Below are 19,518 nucleotides of genomic sequence, written 5' to 3'. Positions count from 1 at the left end.
TAGCTGGTCCTTCACAGTTTCATTTTAGGGAAGAGGCAGATAAAACTTTATCAGGTTATGTGAGACGTGTGCTTAGTTTTGAAGTGAGTAGTTGAAGATTTAACCATTTCAATTATAAGGGCCATCGCAAAACGATTTTGCGGCATTTGTCTAAAAGTAGTAATCCTAAATAAGTATTTGAATAACTTGTGCTTGGACAATTAGCACGGTTTATAGAAGCACAATTATATAGCACAAGTTATAAAAACACTACTTAATAATTTGATAATAATTAGATTAAAACCACTAAAGATCTTTAAATAGACTAGCTTACAATTGAGCATCTTATGTTTAGTTCTACGTTGACTTGTTTTATTGCAAACGAGAGCTTTCTCTTACTGCTCTATGTTTTAATTATGTGAGCAGGTTTAGGTAATAAACTATCTAGGTATTGTGCTAACTGATTGATGAAACTTGCTACCCTGCAGCTGCTATAGATACCGAGTTTACAACAGTATTATTACTCTGCACAAAAACACTGATAAATAAACGTCTGAATTTTTTATGTATTTCACAGTGTACCCAGGGCTTTCCTCTCCATTTTATATAAGACCTTTTTAAATCGTATGCCATCCTTTGAAGTGGTTGACTGCATTTTTATTAGACAAAATTTTATATTTGCTTCACTATAGTTTTTTTCTAAGGGATACAAGCCTTAAATTTTTTTAGATATAGGGCAACTTCTTTAACATTCAAACATTGTATTTGAAGGCATTGCAACAGTTTTGGATGAACATTGTTTGAATCGCAGTACTTTTAGCATTTGCAATCTTGCTTGACATCTGAATTAAGTGTCAATAATCAGGAAAGCAGAATGTTAACAGTAATAGGATTAACAGTAAGCATTAACAGTGATAGGCTTAACAGTTAACGTTAATTATGTGGTACCCCTGAAAAGAGATGTCAAGAAAAAGCTAACACAGAGCTAAAAGCTATACCATTTTGTGAAAGATTATTAGTTAAACTGCAGGATGTTGCTACAGCAATTTAAGCTAGTATTGGCTTAGATCTTAGATTGTATACAAGGTAATATGGAGATGAAGGGCTTGTGTAACGGCATATTGAATCTTGCTAAAAGTGCGAAACCTCATTAGTAAAAGACCTTAGGGTGAAAGTTAGTAGTAGTAGATAATAGTTAGTAGATAATATGTACTCTGCACTCTTTGACCTTTTTTGCTAAAACAATAGGCATCACTGTCTAGACTTTGCTATCTACCAGTAATAAAGACCCAACCTTCTTTAAGTTGTGAAAGCTGATTGATTTGGTGGACACTCAAGCAGTACAGAACCATGATTGTGACAGAAAAGCATGTCAAAGTTCAGCAGTATTTATAATATATTTTTTGTTTTCGTTGCATTGTTTTCATTATTTGATTCAAGCACTATCCACCTTACATTAATATGAACCTTTGCCTTTTAATTTCACGGATGTTTGTAAGCTGTTTTTTAGTTATGACAAGAGCCCACATTATGTGTATGCCTGCATTAACTAAATGAGAACAATCAGTCCAGATTGCAAGGTCATCTAGTCAAAGTATTTTTTTCCATTGTCATGCTTATTCATATTAAAGGTTGACTTGCAACAAAATTCACAATACAGTTATTTGATACCAAAAAATTCACTCTGTTGTGTTGTGGGTGCAAAATATGTGAAAATGTGATTACAAGCTCTTAAAAGCTAAAAAACGAACAGTTAATTGCAGCCACGCGAGACCGCCGTAGTTTGGATTCTCTTTCCAAAACTGCTCAAATGAGACGTAGTTGTTACAGGATGGTTTCTGTCTACGCTTTCATGCAACCTCATTCGTCGAAATATTTTCACAGACATACTTCACGCATTCAATAAAACCAGGTCTATTGTTCTTAAACATCTGTTTTATCGTCATTGTAATGCTGTCACTTTTACCACTGATATCTTATAACTTACCGTAAAAATTCGTTAAACTTTTTAGCCTTAGCTCGAAGGAGTACATATCATTGTCTGATAATCATGATGAGCCTGTTGGTCAACTGTGATAATCGAAAAGTGCTGCAAAAATTATTTGCGAAGTAGTGGGTCACATGATCAGATTACGACTTGACGATTAGACCAAGCCGAAACAAAACTGTAAAGTAGCGAGCATCTATATTTGATACGGGATCTTCGGTAAAACCCGAAGGGTTTGCCATAAACTAGTGCTACGATAAGTTAATATTGAGCTTTTTATTGGCCTTTGAATTCACGTGAGAACATCACGTGACAAGACAATAACCAAACTGTAATGACTACGTCAGAGAAATAAACAGATTCCAATCTACGGCGGCTTTTCGTTTTTGAGCTTTTAAGAGCTTGTAATCACATTTCCACGCATTTGGCACCTACAACACAACAGAGTAAGACATGGTGAATCTTTTGATACCAAATAACTGTAATGTGAATTTTGTTGCAAGTCAACCTTTAAAGGCATTTCTTTGAAAATATACCTTTTACCTGTATGCACTTTCATTTACTCAATACTTCAGCCTTCACTATAAGATGACAACAAATGCGGTTCCTGTCACAAACAGTCATAAGGTAGAGGAGATCAGAGATATCATCACCTGCCCTATTTGTCTTGAGGTGCTAGAGAATCCAAGAGTGCTGTCGTGTTCACACACTTATTGTTTTATGTGCCTCGTGGCACTCATTGAGGAAGGCTCGATTGGCCCTACCAGGTGCCCTCAGTGCAGAGCCTACTCAATTCCTTCCCAGGAATCTCTCCAGCAGCTGCCACAAAATTCATTTGCTAAGCAAATCGCTGACCTTATTCGAGAGCAGGATGGTGTGCTGAATGTAACAGGTACGGCTCATCTACTATGCCAAGGGCTCACCTTTCTTTTTGTGGCAAGCTACAGATCTGTACGCTTTATTACTCTAAGCAGATACGGTCTTTTATTTTGAAACAGTCATCTAAAGTTGGCGTGGACACATTGTAGAAGAAGACAGTGAAGAAATCTATGTAGGAGACTCTGTACCTCCGGTTGAACTTGAAATAGACAAAAGGTCAAAGGGGAGCAGATTTGCTATCAATGTACTAAAAGGGGCTGCGACATTGGCAACGGCAGGTTTAGGTGGATTATATTTTCATGCTCAAGCGAAAAAGAAGAAAAGAGAACGCCAGGCTCTGCTGGCTGAAAATCCATTTGAGAACTTTGTCTGTGGGGGTTGTAATACCCGACAGTTCTACTCAGAAAACGAGCTGCGATATAAGTGTGGGTAAGTCTATGCATCTAAAGAATGTAATATTTTTCGTGCAAAACAGTCTGTATTGAGGCGCTTTCGGCAAAACTTTGGGTCTTCTCTGGCTCCTCGTCACTTTTGAAGCAAATGTTGAAAAGACTCATCTAATTTTTGATTTTTTAATAGTTTTATTTTTGCTTCAAAAGTTCATTAGCTCATGTTTTGTTTCTGTCAACCAATACCATTGATGGGTGTATTTTTTTACATTTATATGCTCGGTACTAGAGTTTGACACAAGGTAAAACATCATAAAACAATCTGAAAAAGAAAAAGGTATTAAGGGAAGCAATACTTTAGCTACAATGTATTGCTACTATAATTCTAAAATGATTTTAGATTATGTGAAGACTTTAGTCTGTGTGAACCATGTGCGCTTGAGTGTTCTGCACGAGTTCACCCGCAGGATCATATATTTGTGAAACTCAAATTTCGGCAAAATCGCCGTCTTCCTCCCGGTTGTCTACTCAAATTTAGAAAGGTGAGGCTTTCTCTTGTCCTTTTTTATGTTAATTATTTTACTTCCTTAGTAGCCATTGGTTACAAATAAAAAACAAACTTGATTTGATGAGACATGCCCAATAACTAGAGAGAGTAAATAACATAATGTTCATCGATTGCACTAGACGCGTGACATGAGCGATGAGATAGACTTCAGCACGATTATACACAGTAGAGCCTACTACCATACGCCCGAAGCAATCGAGTGGACTGATGCTATTTCCTGTTCTTTTTGTGGAGAGTCTCCAATAACAGGCATTAGATACAAATGTGGGTGAGTATGTTAGCCTTGATTGATTTTACTAAAAAAACTAGCTGTCATTACAGATGATATGCAGACTTGACTGACCACCTAGACCAGGGGTCAGCAACCCGCGGCTCTGGAGCTGCATGCGGGTCTTTCACCCTCTCACTGCGGCTCCCTCTGACTTAGGATTTTTCCCGTTTTTTTACTACATGCTGAGTAATTAATAAAAATATAAAAGTTTTATCACTAGATTTTGTAACATAATTTAGAAAATTGTAATTATGGTGATAAATCAAACATTGTCGCTTGGTATGTGTCATTATTTATGCGCCAATAAAAACACCAAAATTACACCAGCCAGCAGGATACTTCTTGAATTTTTATGCCCCAGGTAGGCAAACTATGTCGAATACTAAGGAAAGAAGTGACAAAGGAAAATAGAACATTCAAGCCTGCGGGGTAGGATTTGTTTGCTTTAACTGCTGATGAGTCTGGTTCACTAGTTTGCTTAATATGTAAATTGAAATTTGCAAACAGAAAGTCAAATGTCGCAAGACACTTTCAGAATAAACACACAGCCTTTGCTCAAAATTATCCAGAAATATCGAGAAAAAGGCCATTTCGGAAGTATGTGTAAGACTAATTTGAGCAAAAATTGCTGCATGAATGATATTTGCTGCAGTTAAAATGTAAGTTCAGCGTTTTGTTAAAAGGACTGAATTAAACATGAAGTTGCTATTTTTCTTGAAAGTAACCTTATGAACAACGTAATATTTTCTCGTTATGATCAAGTTATTATTAGCTGTTTTATTGTTTTTTGCAAAAATGTAATTTTTTTCTCAGCAGGTAAATCATTATACATGCCACACCTTTTTGTTTTATGCTGTAAACATGGTATAAAAGCAGTAAAAGCTAAACAAAAATTTTACATGTAGTATTTATGTATTTTTTAATTTAAAATATTGAAGGGGTTTGTGGCTTCTCCCATTGCGTTCTTTCCTGCGGAAAATGGGTCCTAATGGCTTTTTGAGTGGAAAAGGTTGCAGACCCTTGACCTAGACAGTGTTACCTGATATTTTGTTAGGGCAGCTGCACCAATGCTTCAGGCTTGTGGGTTTTATCTGTTAGAATTATCAAAGCACGATTCTTCCCATGGACTATTTTGGGAACAGTTTTGAAAATCTTCTTACATAAAGGACATGAAAGCATTTTTAACCTCACAAGCACGATTTCATCAAATTCATATGAAAAAGGATAAAAATTCAGGATCTTTTACCCAATAACTAGCTAAACCGCTAACTATAATTAACTGCTAAAATTTTCCAACAATCAGAAGAGTCAACTTGGCTACTTTTTCATAATATTGCTGGTTGTCGTAGTTCAACCTGCAATCATTGAATCATCCATAGCAAAATAATTTTAGAAATTTTTCTGTTGATTTGGAATTTTATATATTTTTGTTTAATTATTTCTTGTTTAGAATAATTCGAGTTGATAAACATGTATGAAAGTTCTGTACACTTGAATAAACTATTTATAAATAGATTCGGAGTTGTCTTCTTTGCATATTCATGACAGCTAACCTAGCCAGAGTGATTATGTCCTAAAGTTCTGTATTCAGCAATACACTAAATCATTGTTTTTCTAAGAGCCTAGTTAATTCATTTCACTCAATTTTGATCTCTAATTTGCTGTACTGATTTTATCAGCTTGAAATAACTGATTTGATAATATCAATTTATTATTACATAATTTAAGGATACCGTTTTGAAATGGTTATTCAAAACTTTACTTCTGTTAATGTTGATTGTCATTAAGCAAGTATATTGATGATGCTATAGTGTCAGGGAATTATCTGCATGCATGTAGAAGAGATGAAAGCTCACCATGGCCATGATTCCCGACCAGTAATAAATATGATACTATGCAAGTTGATCTGTACACTGCAGATACATCTGCAATTACACTACAGATACGCTGCAAATTTGAACGTACATATACATTTTACATTATATGTGGTTAGAGTTCTTTGCAGCAAACATAGCTCCCCTGGAAAACAGTTATGTATATTTCTACAAGTTAATCATGTTTGCATTTGAGCTAAAATGATGAGCCTTTGAAGATACGACTAGCCTCACAGAGAATTCCGCCTGCCTGTAAATATGGGCCTACTATTTTTCAGTATACACTAACTATAGCATTATTCATTGCAAGATCACTACGGTACTACATTCTGTGGTTTTAACACAATCTTTCATTTCATTGGTCAAAGGATGTGCAAGGATTACGACTTGTGTGAAAGATGTGAAGTGCACTCGGAGAATATACATGACAGGAGTCACGTCTTCCTTGTCCTCAAGCATAAAGTCAAAGTAAACATTATTTCTGAACCTCTAGTGAAAGCCCTCCTTTACTGACAGTCTTACGATCAAGAAAAACGCCGTGCAGTTTATGTATGTTCTGCTCATAAACAACTTGTCTATGCTACTTGAACAGCTTTTTCTAGGTTGTTGTGCTGCTCTTGATTTTAGAGTACAATCTGCTTTTTCTCATGCATTTACGCATATGGTGTAATCATGTGTTTTATGCTGCATAGCCTGTGTGCGTATGATATAGCCATATGTATGTGGTATAGTCATGTACTTTATATGTATTGGGTAGAGCGTGTGCATAGGATATAATCATGTGTGGTATAGTCATAAATTTATACTGTAGTAATATGCAAGTGGTATGGCTGTGTGTATATTGGTAATCATGGACTTTATGAGAGAATGATTATGTATGGTAGTCCTGTGCTATAGCCGTGTGCATATGGTATAGTCAGGTGTATATGGTATAGTTGTCAGTGACACCACTATCATTTACAATGACATCACTTTTGTTCTAAATCCATTTTGTCTTCAGTTTTGCAGCGACCAAAATGTTTTACTTTGTATTAAAACGGAGAGACACTCACATTTGAGCTGTGATATATTTTTTGATTAATATATGATATAAAAATAAAATTTTTATGCATGAATAAAACCTCCAAATACATACAGTTATAAAAAACCAAAGTTTATGTTGGTGTCTCCAGCTCAAGCATTGTCAATTTGACATTATAAATCTAAGTAACAGGTTGAAGTGGGAATGTGTAGCTTGCCACTGTCCGATCAGTTTTCTATTGCTGCCTGGCAAAGACCGGCCATCACATCACGCAGTTGCTCGTACTGTGTGATGATTGCATGCTCTGCATCTGCTCCATAGACTCTTTTAAGCATCGTTACGGCCTGATTTGCCAATTCAAAAGCCTGAGCATCCTGCCCTTGCATGGCTGCCACCTCAGATTTTATGTGAAATATTTCAGCCAATTCAGGCCGTACACAGTCTTGTCCATATAGTTGGTATAGGCCTGACAGTGCTGTATCGAGATGACTCTCGGCAGACCTGGTCTCATAGAAAGACAAATAAACTTTCGCCAACAATATCTGAGAAACTAAAACATCTGGATGAGGCTTTTCTTTTCCTCGGGCTTCAAGCGCCCCGTCAAGACATTGAAGCGCGATGCTCCGCGCTTGTTTTGTCTCACCAAGGTCGAGACAAATCTGTGCATTCAATCGTTTTGCTCTCAAAATCTGTGGGTGACTCTCTTTCGATTTTTTATCAACAATTTCTCGCAATGATTGTATGGCTTGCTCAAGGTATGTTTTAGCTTGTGTGATTGCATCTAGCTGCTGGCTTCTAGGCATTTGAATGGCCTGTTGTTGAATAAGCCGTGCATGAGTTACTTTCACTAATGCAGCCCGGAGTACAAATTTTTCTGTTATTGAGCTTTCCATGACAGTCAAGCATGATCTGATATGTTCTAATGAGCTCTCTGGTTCACCTCTTTCCAAATGAACTTCAGCGAGTGAGTGGTGACATGCTAGAAGAGCAAATGGCGTACTTTGGCCACTTCTAATTAAAATGTCTAACGATTTTTCGCAGAACTGTTGGGCTTCGGCATATTTTGCACGCATCATTGCAAGAGTGCCCAGGTGAAGAAAGATAGAGGACATATCACTCACAGCAGCCGAGGCTCCAAATGCATCTTTATAGATCTCATACGCAGATCGCAAGCAATTTTCTGCTTGCTCAAATTCAGCAAACTCCAAGTGGTACAGACCGAAACTCACCTTGAAGTCAGCGACCACCAGATTCTGCGTTGATAAGTCTTTCATTTTATGCTGCAAGTAAAGAAAACTGTATGTCAGATTCTGGAATGAATTTCGAACCTTGTGGTATCTACCTTGATGATATCGAACCGAGTCTGCAAGAAATCTGTTGTTGATGCATCCAAATAGGACAATGTCTGTTTGCTCTTTAGTTGGTTTCCATTCAGCAAGACTTAGCAGAAGTCGGGGAATATCTTTTTTTTTGCCCAAGCCAAATAGATGTTTAATACGGCCACCTGCTCCATCAAACTCTTTACGAGAGTCGTCATATCGCTCCATCATCACTAGGCACTGGCCTATGGCTGCTTGGAAAGATGCCAGCTTTATGCAATCATTGTTTCCTAGTTTTTCCATGTTACAAAGCTGTTGAAAGAAACCAATGGCTTTGTCAAATTGGCCATCATGGAATAGTAGATACGCTACAAGCTTGACAGCGTACTCACAATTCTCTCCTACTGCATACACAAATTTCAAGGCATCATCCGTTGCGCATTCGTCTCGCAAAGCTCTTTGAATACAGCGTAATCCTCCCTTGTGGTCTCCACAAATATAGTGCAGTCTCGCTTGATATAAGAAATCATCATTTGTCGTTTGCAGACTTTGTAAGACCAGCTGAAGATATTCTAAATTGGCCGGTTGGCTTACCCTCTCTTTCAGGGAATTGATGATCTTCTGCTTGATGGGGGTTAGCTTGCAGGTCATGGAAATGTAGAGTTTTTTTGGAGCATAGAATCTGTCATTTGCTACTTGAGCATCATACATCGGGTGAAATGTAATTGTCTCTTTTTGCTTACCTGTATGAAGGTAAGCAGAAGTTCGTATCCAGATTGCCGACGTGAGTATAAATTGCAGAGATGCTAGCAAATCTGCACTTATGAAGCTTCGCTTGTGTAGCTCTAGGAACACATCCCAAGCAGAATGTTCATCAAGATTTAATACTATCTTCAAATCATGTGCTAAGATGGTTGGATAACGAAAGATATTTGCTTTGATTGCAAGTGTTCGCATATCTACTTGCAAATCTTCTGGACGAAAGTCTTCGCTGTATTTTTCAATGTCTCCTACTAAAGTTAGCAGATTTTTTTCCAAACATCGATTCTCATTGTTGACTTTCTTCTTTTGGTCTAAGAACTCCTGAATCAATTTTTTTCCAGCAATGCTATGATGTACACACTCTATTGCTGACAGCAAGTCTGCTAGGCTTCCTATTCCTGGAGCGCTTGGTGGTGCTGTTAGACTTTGACGATATCTGTCAACAAGTTCACCCACAGTGAGCATCAAAGTTTCCTCGGTCAGGCCATTTCCTGTCGGGATGTTACCAGCTTTTGGTGTAAGACCATCTATCCTGAAGCCACACGGCCCTGTGTCCTCGAATCCTTGGAGCTCCGTAATGTGGTAATATTTTAGTGTTGTCTCCCCTAAATTGGACATTCTGAAGTATGTATCAACAGCTATCTGCTCAAAGTATTTTTGATGAGAGCTATTCTCAATTAGAAAAGCGTATTCAAGGTCCGAATATGGAGTAGCTTCCCCTCTAGCTATTGAGCCTAACGCAATAATTGCATAGTCACATGGCAATGGCCCCTTCGCAATGCCAACGATTTTTTCACTGCTGTCACATATAAGTTTAGCGAATTCAATCATTTTCGCAGTACAGACTTTACTTTCCTTTTGCACGCCATTGGCGAAGCGTGCTTCCAATTGCTTGTTTTTATCTCCAAAGAGCGAATCCATGTTAATAGATTCTATTTCAGTTCCACAACCTTGGAATCTGTTTTGACAGTCAGTTCTTATTTCCGTAATACGGCTCCTATGTTCAGCCTTCATTTCTCTCCATTTTTCAATGGTTTTCAAGGGATGTTTTCCCCCGTGCCAATATTGCTCCAACAAAAAGAGTTGATTTTCAAGGATAGGAATTTCTTGTGATGAGCAGCGAGCTAGACAAGAGTTGATCAATCCGTGGGCCTGAAATAGTAAATTTTCTATAAACAATTTGTCTGGTAGATAGTCTTGGCTAAGTTAACTGCTTAGGGTAACGCAATACTAAGTGATGTGTTATCAGACAACCAACCTTAACATACGGAAGCCATCTTTTTTCTGCTCCATGGTTACTGTGTATTGCAGTTCGTTTGTAACTTTGCGCCAGACTTCTCAAATGCTTTAGCTGTTTGTTGATATCCTCCAGTCCATATTTTTTGATATCGTCATCAAACAGTTTTCTATTGAACTCCATAATATTACTGCGTTTCCTGTTGTGTGCTGGTTGTGATGTGATGGACTCCCTTTTCTTTAGCTAGTTCATTCACGCTTCAGTGCTCCTGTAAAACTAAAGAAGTAATGCAACCATGAAAAGATCTTTGAAAAAGAGTTTACTATTGTTAGATTAACAAGTTGACTACATTTGATTGTATTAAGCAATTGTCTAAATCACCTCAATAGCATATTTTTGAACTTTGTGTAACAGTCAAATTTTCTGCTCCAAGTCACACATCGATACGGCAATGCTGATACATAACTCAATCTCTCTTTAAATCAACTCTAGACTGTTTCAATAGAGCATATATGCTGACACACCCAAGTGGGCTGCATTGAGTGAGTGCACATTCTTCCTTTATTATTAGACCAAAAAGCCTGAGCCGAATGTAGAAAGTTTAAATATGCAGTATGTTTTGCCTGTTGACAAAAACTGAAATCTACTGTAAACGGTTGTTTATATTTAAACAAACTATAGTTTGTCACATATTTTAAGTAACCCTTGGCCAAGATCGCATTTACTGTATGTATAGCAGTATAAATTCTAAATATTTCGGTTTACTGAATCAGTAACAAATCCCTGCTGCATTTGTGAAAACGAGATCAAGCAAAGGTAACTAAAAATCACTACACCACTGATTTTAAAATATTTGTGCATTTAAATATTCCAATATACTGGCTAGCAAACAAGAAGGGCAATTTCTTGGATCACTGGCAAGCTTTACAAGTTCTACAAGTGCATTATGATATTGGAGTTGTCTGTTCGCCATTGACACGGTCCATCAGCAAAGGCTCCACACTCCTTCAAAATGCATCTTTTGCGTCGCAAACTCGTTGGAGGTGCGTCGTTTCAAAACGAACAATGGTTCACTTCGGTAAGAAGGAAAACCAATGCAAATTGATTTGCTGATATAGTTTGTTCGCGAGTACTGCGGGCATTGAAAAAGGGTTTGTTTTCATCATCTCGAGTTGAGTAACTTTTCTTCATTTTCAAAGCCAACCGATTTCACGGCTGGCTTTTGGACGACGAATGGGTTTCACACAAACAACTAAATGTTACTATATATATATATATATTTCTCAAAGTTTGTATGTGTATTATGTGTCTGTGTATGTCCAGCTTAATCTACTAAAATCTTGGAAATTAAAATTACGCATTATGATGGATCTGAACTCACGGATAATGCAACCGCTAGTTTTCAACCTACTAAGCCATGCAAGGCGTATTGAAAGGCACCATCATATACGGTATACCGTATGCACATGCTAAATGACAAATTATTTGAAGCTCTATTAATACTATGAAACATGATGCTTTTTCGTGTTTTATTGAACTTCTATTTTCGGTTTTTTGTAAGGTTTGATTGTTATATTTGCGCTCAAGGCCAATTCTTCTCACACGGACGATTGTGTTATCTCCGTGGGAAAAGTCTTGATATTCTCTACCCGTGAAGTCAGACAAAGACACTATGATATCTCATTTTTACATTTGTACCGGTATCGAGAGGTACCAGTGTCGTCGTATTCAAAGTTTTGATGAGTAGTTTCTTGTGGAACAGTAACCTTTTTATACACACACGCACACCTCTATGCAAGAATTGTTATTATTAATTCAACATATTCAGGATTTTTATTTTGTTTTCTCAGTTTGTATTAATTGTATCATTACCGAATCATCTTCTATTGTAATCATAGCAACACAGACTCAATTTAGCTATTACTTGCTAATTATTTCACATTTACCTCTAAATCCTTTTATAGTCGTTTTATTTTTTTAAAATTTACATGCATTTGAACTGCACAAAATATTTTACTCATATTATGAAGTTTGAAAGTTACAGTTGTTTGTCATAGTTTGAAAACCTGTACAGTTGCTTTTATTTTCTCTCTTGATTCATTTCAACTACTCAAAACACTTTTCTCATAATTTGTAGTTTGAAAGTTAGAATGGAAAATGTTGTTATAAGTTAAATACAAATAAATTTTCTGTCCAAAGACTTTTTTATTACCCGAACAATGCCGGGTTGTACAGCTAGTATATATATATACTAGCTGTACTACCCGGCTTTGCCCGGGTAATAAAAAAGTCTTTAAACAGAAAATGGATTTGTATTTAACATAAAACAACATTTGCCATTCTAACTTTCAAATTACCTACTATGAGAAAAGTGTTTTGGGTAGTTGAAATAAATTAAGAGAGAAAATATAAACAGCTGTAACGGTTTTCCAACTTTGTCAAACAACTTTTAAACTTCATATCATGAGAAAAATGTTTTGTTCAGGTCCAATAAATTAAAAAAATAAAACGACTTTGAAAAGGTTCAGATGTAAATGTGAAATAATTAGCAAGTAATAGCTCAATTAGGTTGGTTTTGCTACAATTACAATAAAAGATGATTCGGTAATGATACAATTAATACGAACTAAGAAAAAGAAATAAAAATCCTGAGTATGTAGAATTAATAATAACAATTCTTGCTATCCATCAAAACTTTGAATACGATGATACTGGTACCTCTCGATACCAGTAAAAATGTAAAAATGTGATATTATACTGTCTTTGTCTGACCGAACGAAGAGATAATGTCGAGGTTCTTCCTATGGAGCCAATATAATTGTCTGCGTGAGAAGAATTGGCCTTGACCGCAGATATAGTAATTGAACCACACGAAAAATATTTCTTAACAAGAGCATCATAACGCGTGGCCACATTGGTAAAATAATCAGCCTGCGCTATGGCCAGAATGACACACATATCCACATACTTTAAGAAATACCCTAGGACACTTATGTATTCGTGTCATCTAACTTTCGCGTTTTCGTGGAGTCATCCTCTCGCGAAAATTTCATGAGCAAAACTAAACTATCATAACGAACGAGCGAAAACGCGAAATTAAATAGCTTTGTTCATTGATATTCACAATAAAATCGTCATATTAGAAATGCAGGCAATTTTCGTGTGTGGTTGGCTCATTCGGCGATTTCTGCTAAACCCATTATAGCTAATACACCGACTGAGCAGCATGGCAAAGCAAATTAAGATAACAAGTTTTTTTGTAAAAGCCAAGACAAATGAGGAAGATGATGATATTAGTTTAGTCACTGAATTTGTAACTGATGAGGATGAAAGTCTGGTAGGGAAAGTCATAAAATTGAATAATAATTATTGTAGTGATGAATTTTATTACCAACCAAAAACAATAACAACCCGGAGCCATGGCCACCGCGTGCTATAAATACTTGAGATCTAATATTGGTACCACATCAGTCACGGCGGCAGGGACCTTGACGTCATTGATAGTCCAAGAAACGAATGGCAGCAAGCGATCAAATCGCATTATCGATTTCGCCCACACATTTTTACCTGCGGTTCACAAATACAAACTAGTCCCAAATTGAAAAAAAATTCGTACTAGTGAACTGGACCTGAGGAATCTAATTATGTTTGTTCCACTGCATTTATTTCCACATCACTATATTTTCGCACTCATCAGAGCTGCGAAATTAAGTTGCAGCGAAATTTTACTCTGATTGCTACTCACGAAACTAAATACTAGCTAAATAAGTGTCCTAGGGTATATATATATATATCTATATATATATATATAGATATATAAGTGCTCCCAACAAGGCAACTCCAAACAAAGATCTATCACACTAGAAACGATGCTAGATGCAGACTGTGCAAAGATGCACCTGAGATCATCCAACATATCATCAGTGGATGCAAGCACCTAGCCGGAAACGCATACACTGAGCAACATAATCATGTTGCAGGTGTTGCGTACAGAAGTCTATGTGATGAGCATGGCCTTAATAAACCACAACATTAGTGGAAAGCTCCTGGTAAGGCCAATGAAAATGATCCTAAGATCCTTTGGGACTTCTACATCCAGACTGACAAGCATGTCCTAGCAAACCAACCAGATATAGTGGTTGTGGACAAGGAGAACAAGAAAGCTACTATAATAGATATAACAGTACCCCATGACTACAATATAGCCAGCAAAAAAAGTGGAGAATTATCTTCTTGGAGAAAAGATTGAAAAATTCTGGTATGTAAAAACAACTGTTATTCCAGTAGTCATTGGGGCACTGGGCGCAATAACACCCGTGCATAAAATGTGGCTTGCCCAGATACCGGCAGCAATCAACTCAAGTGAGTTGCAGAAAGTGCGCTATTGGTAACATCGAACATTGTGAGGAAGTGCTCAAACTCCTAGGTCTCTAGTAGGAGACCCGAGTTAGCGCAGAAATTCACACCCATATGGATTAATCGAGGTGAGGAAACAATTATATATATACAATTGTTTCCTCACCCCGATTTATTAAAATCACTTGAAAATTTATTTGTATTCAACATATATCAAGATTTGCAATTCTAACTTTCAAACTACAAATTATGAGAAGTGTTTTGGGTAGTTGAAATAAATTAAGAGAGAAAATAAAAGCAACTGTACAGGTTTTCAAACTATGTCAAACCACTGTAAATTTCAAACTTCATATTATGAGCAAAATATTTTGTGCAGTTCAAATACATGTAAATTAAAAAAAAAATAAAACGACTATAAACTGGTTTAGATGTAAATGTGAAATAATTAGCAAGTAATAGCTAAATTAAGTCTGCGTTGCTATGATTACAATATATATATATATATTTATAAGAATAGTTGTGTATGATCCGAGCCAAGGTGAAAGATTGAGATAACAGATCGTTTTCAATGGGTCTTTAACTCAAGACACTCACATCTGCACAAATCGACCCATACATGCCAACTCTCACACATTGGGCGTGAGACTCACGCAATCACCCCAAAGAAAAAAGGAAAATGCGTGAGATTTTTGCCCCAATTTCCAAAATTTTATATATGCTATCATTGATACATGAATTGCCCCAAAATTAAATCTCACGCATTGCCCCACTCTTGGGTTGGCAGGTCTGAATCGACCTCATTACCGTTTTTAAAAATAACTATGCAGATACTTATTTTCTGTGATTTATCGACACGCTTGACTATATCTGTATCTCTCTCGAGCTAGACTGCTAGATAAATATTACACACAAAGAAATATATGTTTGTAACAGCTCTCTGACAGATACAGATTGCAACTGTTCATAAAACATTTCAAACGTTTTTTTTGTAATTTAATCTATCAAAGTATTTTGCTTCTCTAGTTTCAATTATGTTATGAACTTGACGTTTCTGAGTTCTGGATCTGGATGATGTTTAGTCCCTAGAGCCTCATGAGAAGCAAGAAAGGGACCCTCCGATCGCTAGGTCTTTTTTTTTTGTTTTTTTTGTTTTGTTAGTCCGCTACAATCTCCCCAGTGTGGATCTCCCGAGATGTCCTGAGGATGAATCCCTGCAAAAACTGACCAGAGTCACAGGAGAGGGCGTTTAGATTGTTAGAACGTGTGGTCATGTAGTGAGTAGATGCGTTCATTTCGGTCAGTGTGTCATGGATGGATGGAAACGTATCTTTGTTTGATACGATATTAATGTACAAAGACAATCTCTGTTGCTGTCTTCTGTGTTTTAAGGACTTTAAGCCACACATGAATTTTTCTTCTGAGACAGACACCTCTCTGCCTTTAATATTTTTAATGAACCTCACAGCTTTATTTTGTATGCGTTCCAGCATGTCGAAATGCGTGGCTGTATGAGGGTCCCAGACCTCGGCTGCGTATTCAAGAACAGGTCGACACAGCTGCTTATAAGCAATCAATTTCACTGCGACTGGGGCATCACTAATAGTATTTTTTAACAATCCAAGGATGCGTGATGCTTTCATACAAATATATTCAATATGTGTATTCCACTTGTTGTCTTTTGAAAGGTACACACCAAGGTATTTTACAGTGTCACATGTGATTAAAGGAGTGTTCCCGAGAAGGTAATTTATGGGGTATTTGTCTGTAAGCGATGTTTTCCCGAATGAAACAATAGTGCTCTTTTTGGCGTTAAATAACATACCATTGGACTGTCCGCATTGAAATAGGTTATCGAGGTCAGTTTGTAATAGTGTCATGTCGTTTGAGTTTGTAATAGGGTGATATACTAGAGTATCATCGGCAAAGAGGCGTATAGAACTATTGGTAACACAGTCAACTATATCATTTATAAACAAAATGAACAGAGTAGGGCCTAGTACGCTCCCCTGCGGGACTCCTGATGTGACCTGTACTGGATCCGACATCCCACCTCCTACCAAAACTCGCTGAGACCTACCTTGGAGGAAGGATGCTATCCAACGTATAAGTATGGGATTTATACCGAAGCCTATAAGCTTAGTTAGGAGTTTGCTATGATTTACTACATCGAACGCTTTAGAGAAATCTAAAATGGCTGCGTGTACAATGGATCCGAAGTCATTAAATTTGAGTATGTCATGGTTTACTGTTATCAGTTGGGTACAACACGAGAGACTTTCTCTGAAGCCATGCTGGTTTGAGGAAATTTTGTTTGTAAGCTGCGCATTTAGCTGGTGAACGATTATATGTTCCAATAATTTACAGCATATACAAGTTAGAGAAATGGGGCGATAATTGGATGGTGAAGTTCGACTACCTTGTTTATAAATAGGAGTCACGTGGACAATTTTCCATTCTTCGGGCAAGGTACCTGTTTGAAGTTAATAATCAAATATGCTCGTCAAAATAGCGGCTGTTCCTTTGGGGTCAAGAGTGAGTTGATTTTTTCCAATCTTGTCTGGGCCTGCGGCCTTACCAGTTTTCAGGTTATCTATTAATTTTAATACTCCATTGGTTGAGATCGAAATATTTTGGGGATCGGCAATAAATGGCAGTGTAGGTAGAGGGGAAGGTTTCGAGAAGACGCTCTGAAAAAAGAATTTAGTATATTAGCAGTTTCATAATCATTTTCAGTCAATACTCCATTGTCTTGTTTCACCGACACAATTTTGTTTGCATTTCCTTTGAATTCTTTTATATATCTATTGAAGGGTTTGGTGTCACCCTCTACCAGTGGATTGTATAGTCTATTGGTCATGTAGTCTTTTTTGAGGTTTTTAAATAACTTTTTGTTACTTCGACGTAGTTGTTTGTATTTATTAAGTAATTCACTGTCTCCTTTTTTCTTATACAAGGAGTATAACTTACGTTGCTTGTTGCATGCACGCTTTGCAGATTTATTAAACCAGAGTGGTTCGTTCGGCCTTTTAGGCTGTCTTTGTCTGGTAGGAACATGATCATTTATTGCATTATGTAAGCCAAGTTTAAAAATGTTCCAAACGTTGTCTATGGTACCTCCAATGCCTATACACTCCGTTACCCGTTTTTGAATTTCAGCTAGTGACTTCTCAAAATTGGGCAAGTCAACTTGCTTGAACAGTCTAATAGGAGGTAGGTCTACATTGTTTTGAAGTTCCGCTGTCTGCGAAGTGGATATGTTTATTTCGATCATATAGTGGTCACTAAGACCAGGCTGTATGACGCTTGTATTCGTTATTCGGTAAGACAGGTCTGTACATACTAAGTCTAATGTGTTTCCAGCCACATGAGTGGGATCAGTTATTAGCTGGTCAAGTTGTAAGTCAAACAAATTGTCAAGGAAGTCTTTGTAGTGGGACCGGTTTGCCCCAACTATAACTTTTTGTTTCCAGTCTATGGCTGGTAAATTGAAATCACCAACGACTAGTAATTTGTCTGCTGGGTATGTTTGTTTGAGCTTATGTATGTGAGAGAAAAGATCATCAATACTGTTTTTGGTAGGAGGTCGGTAGTAACATAATAAAGTACAAAATTGTTTTTCATGTATTTGGAAGGCAATTGATACTACTTCTGCATCAACAGTTGTGGCAACGATTTTGTGAGATATATCAGTTTTCACAGCTATGAGAACTCCGCCCCCTTGATCATCTCTATCCCTTCTGTAAATTACCTTATCACTTGGAAGGAAAAGTTGATTATTTAAAAATGATTTATCTATGTGTGTTTCAGTGATACATATATCATATTCTGAAGAAAGAGCTTGGATTTCGGTGAGCTTTCCTTTTATAGATCGGGAATTCACAGAAAGGAGTCTGATTTGATCTGATAACTTTAATTCTTGGGGCCTGTCTTTATTATTTTGCTGTTGAAAATCTTGTAATTGTTTTCCGGGTCCTGATCTTTCTGCTCCCTTAACTCCTTTCTTAGAAGGAAATCCCTCTCTTGCTCTTCTTTATTCAAATCAAGGCGAGCAAAAACTCCAGTTATTTTTTGGGCATTGATTCTTTTCAATAAGTCCCATTTCTGAGTTTCAGAAGACAAGCACACTCTAATAGGTCTGAATTTGCTCTCTTTTTTAACACCTAAACGGGTGGTGTTTGACTTTGACACCTCCACGTTGAGACTCGCCGATCTAAGGAGGTCGGAGAGTCTCTCGATAGATTCCTCGAGAGTAGTGTCCTTATCCTCTTCCACTCCAAAAATAATGACATTTTTAGCACGGAATTCGCTGGTGATTTCGGTTTTGAGAGATTGCATTTGAACTTCTTGTACTCTTAACTGATTGTTTAGCACACTTGTAGACTGGTCGACTTTTTGGACTATCTGGGCATACGTTTGTTCGTGTTTTTGAGACTGCGTTTGAAACTGCTCTCTAACTTGGGTTTCAATGTTTTCCATTCTAGAGTCAAGCGACTCGACAATTCTAAGAATAGACTCTTCTATTCTTAGAAGAGTCTATTCTAAGAATAGAGTTACAACATATAACCATGTATATAGCTGTACAAACGTTAAATCTATCATAAATCTTTGCTGAACAAGCGTACTGGAAAATCCAACCAACCTCCATAGCTCAGTGTCGTATAGTTTCACAAACTTTTCTTTGTGAAAGTTTTGTGAAACTATACGGCTCTGCCATAGCTCTTACATGTACTTCCTGCTGAGTTATTATAAGAGACATACAGAGATGTAGCCAAGGCTACGTCAACTTGAAGGGCTCGTCATTGTTTAGCATAGAGCTATTCCTATATCGATAAAAACGTCATGCTTCACTCTATAAATGATGCTAGCCTTAATGTTC

At 37.1% G+C, this 19,518-nt stretch overlaps 2 protein-coding genes across 4 annotated transcripts; one reads left to right on the top strand and one right to left on the bottom strand.

The window, feature by feature from the left end:
• LOC137392386 (uncharacterized) lies at positions 1–6,845 on the top strand. 3 transcript variants are annotated; one of them, XM_068079004.1, is made up of 6 exons: positions 1–83; positions 2,542–2,858; positions 2,995–3,274; positions 3,635–3,776; positions 3,922–4,070; positions 6,316–6,845. In XM_068079004.1, exons 2-6 carry the CDS (start codon positions 2,555–2,557, stop codon positions 6,458–6,460), a joined length of 1,020 nt encoding a protein of 339 aa, XP_067935105.1. In that variant the 5' UTR covers positions 1–83; positions 2,542–2,554; the 3' UTR covers positions 6,461–6,845. The 3 variants fall into 3 exon arrangements, with proteins under 3 accessions (XP_067935105.1, XP_067935107.1, XP_067935106.1); XM_068079006.1 differs by having other exon boundaries at positions 3,922–4,066; positions 6,316–6,451; XM_068079005.1 differs by lacking the exon at positions 1–83 and having other exon boundaries at positions 2,327–2,858.
• A 150-nt stretch (positions 6,846–6,995) lies between these two features.
• LOC137392370 (uncharacterized) lies at positions 6,996–19,304 on the bottom strand. The gene is made up of 3 exons (XM_068079003.1): positions 19,282–19,304; positions 10,308–10,554; positions 6,996–10,201 (listed from the first exon to the last, which is right to left on the bottom strand). Exons 2-3 carry the CDS (start codon positions 10,467–10,469, stop codon positions 7,196–7,198), a joined length of 3,168 nt encoding a protein of 1,055 aa, XP_067935104.1. The 5' UTR covers positions 10,470–10,554; positions 19,282–19,304; the 3' UTR covers positions 6,996–7,195.
• Positions 19,305–19,518: the final 214 nt, after the last annotated feature.

The sequence above is a fragment of the Watersipora subatra genome, chromosome 1, assembly GCF_963576615.1.
Source record: "Watersipora subatra chromosome 1, tzWatSuba1.1, whole genome shotgun sequence".
Taxonomy (NCBI): Eukaryota; Metazoa; Bryozoa; class Gymnolaemata; order Cheilostomatida; family Watersiporidae; genus Watersipora; species Watersipora subatra.
The sequence above is the reverse complement of the archived record's forward strand: the minus strand, read 5'-3'. Positions and strand labels throughout refer to the sequence as shown.

Coding starts and splice junctions, on each gene's coding strand:
- LOC137392386 (XM_068079004.1), top strand. CDS start 2,555: ATGACAACAAATGCGGTTCCTGTCACAAACAGTCATAAGGTAGAGGAG. Junction 3,777..3,921: donor GTCTACTCAAATTTAGAAAG/GTGAGGCTTTCT, acceptor CGATTGCACTAG/ACGCGTGACATGAGCGATGA. Junction 4,071..6,315: donor GGCATTAGATACAAATGTGG/GTGAGTATGTTA, acceptor CATTGGTCAAAG/GATGTGCAAGGATTACGACT.
- LOC137392370 (XM_068079003.1), bottom strand. CDS start 10,469: ATGGAGTTCAATAGAAAACTGTTTGATGACGATATCAAAAAATATGGA. Junction 10,202..10,307: donor GATGGCTTCCGTATGTTAAG/GTTGGTTGTCTG, acceptor TTACTATTTCAG/GCCCACGGATTGATCAACTC.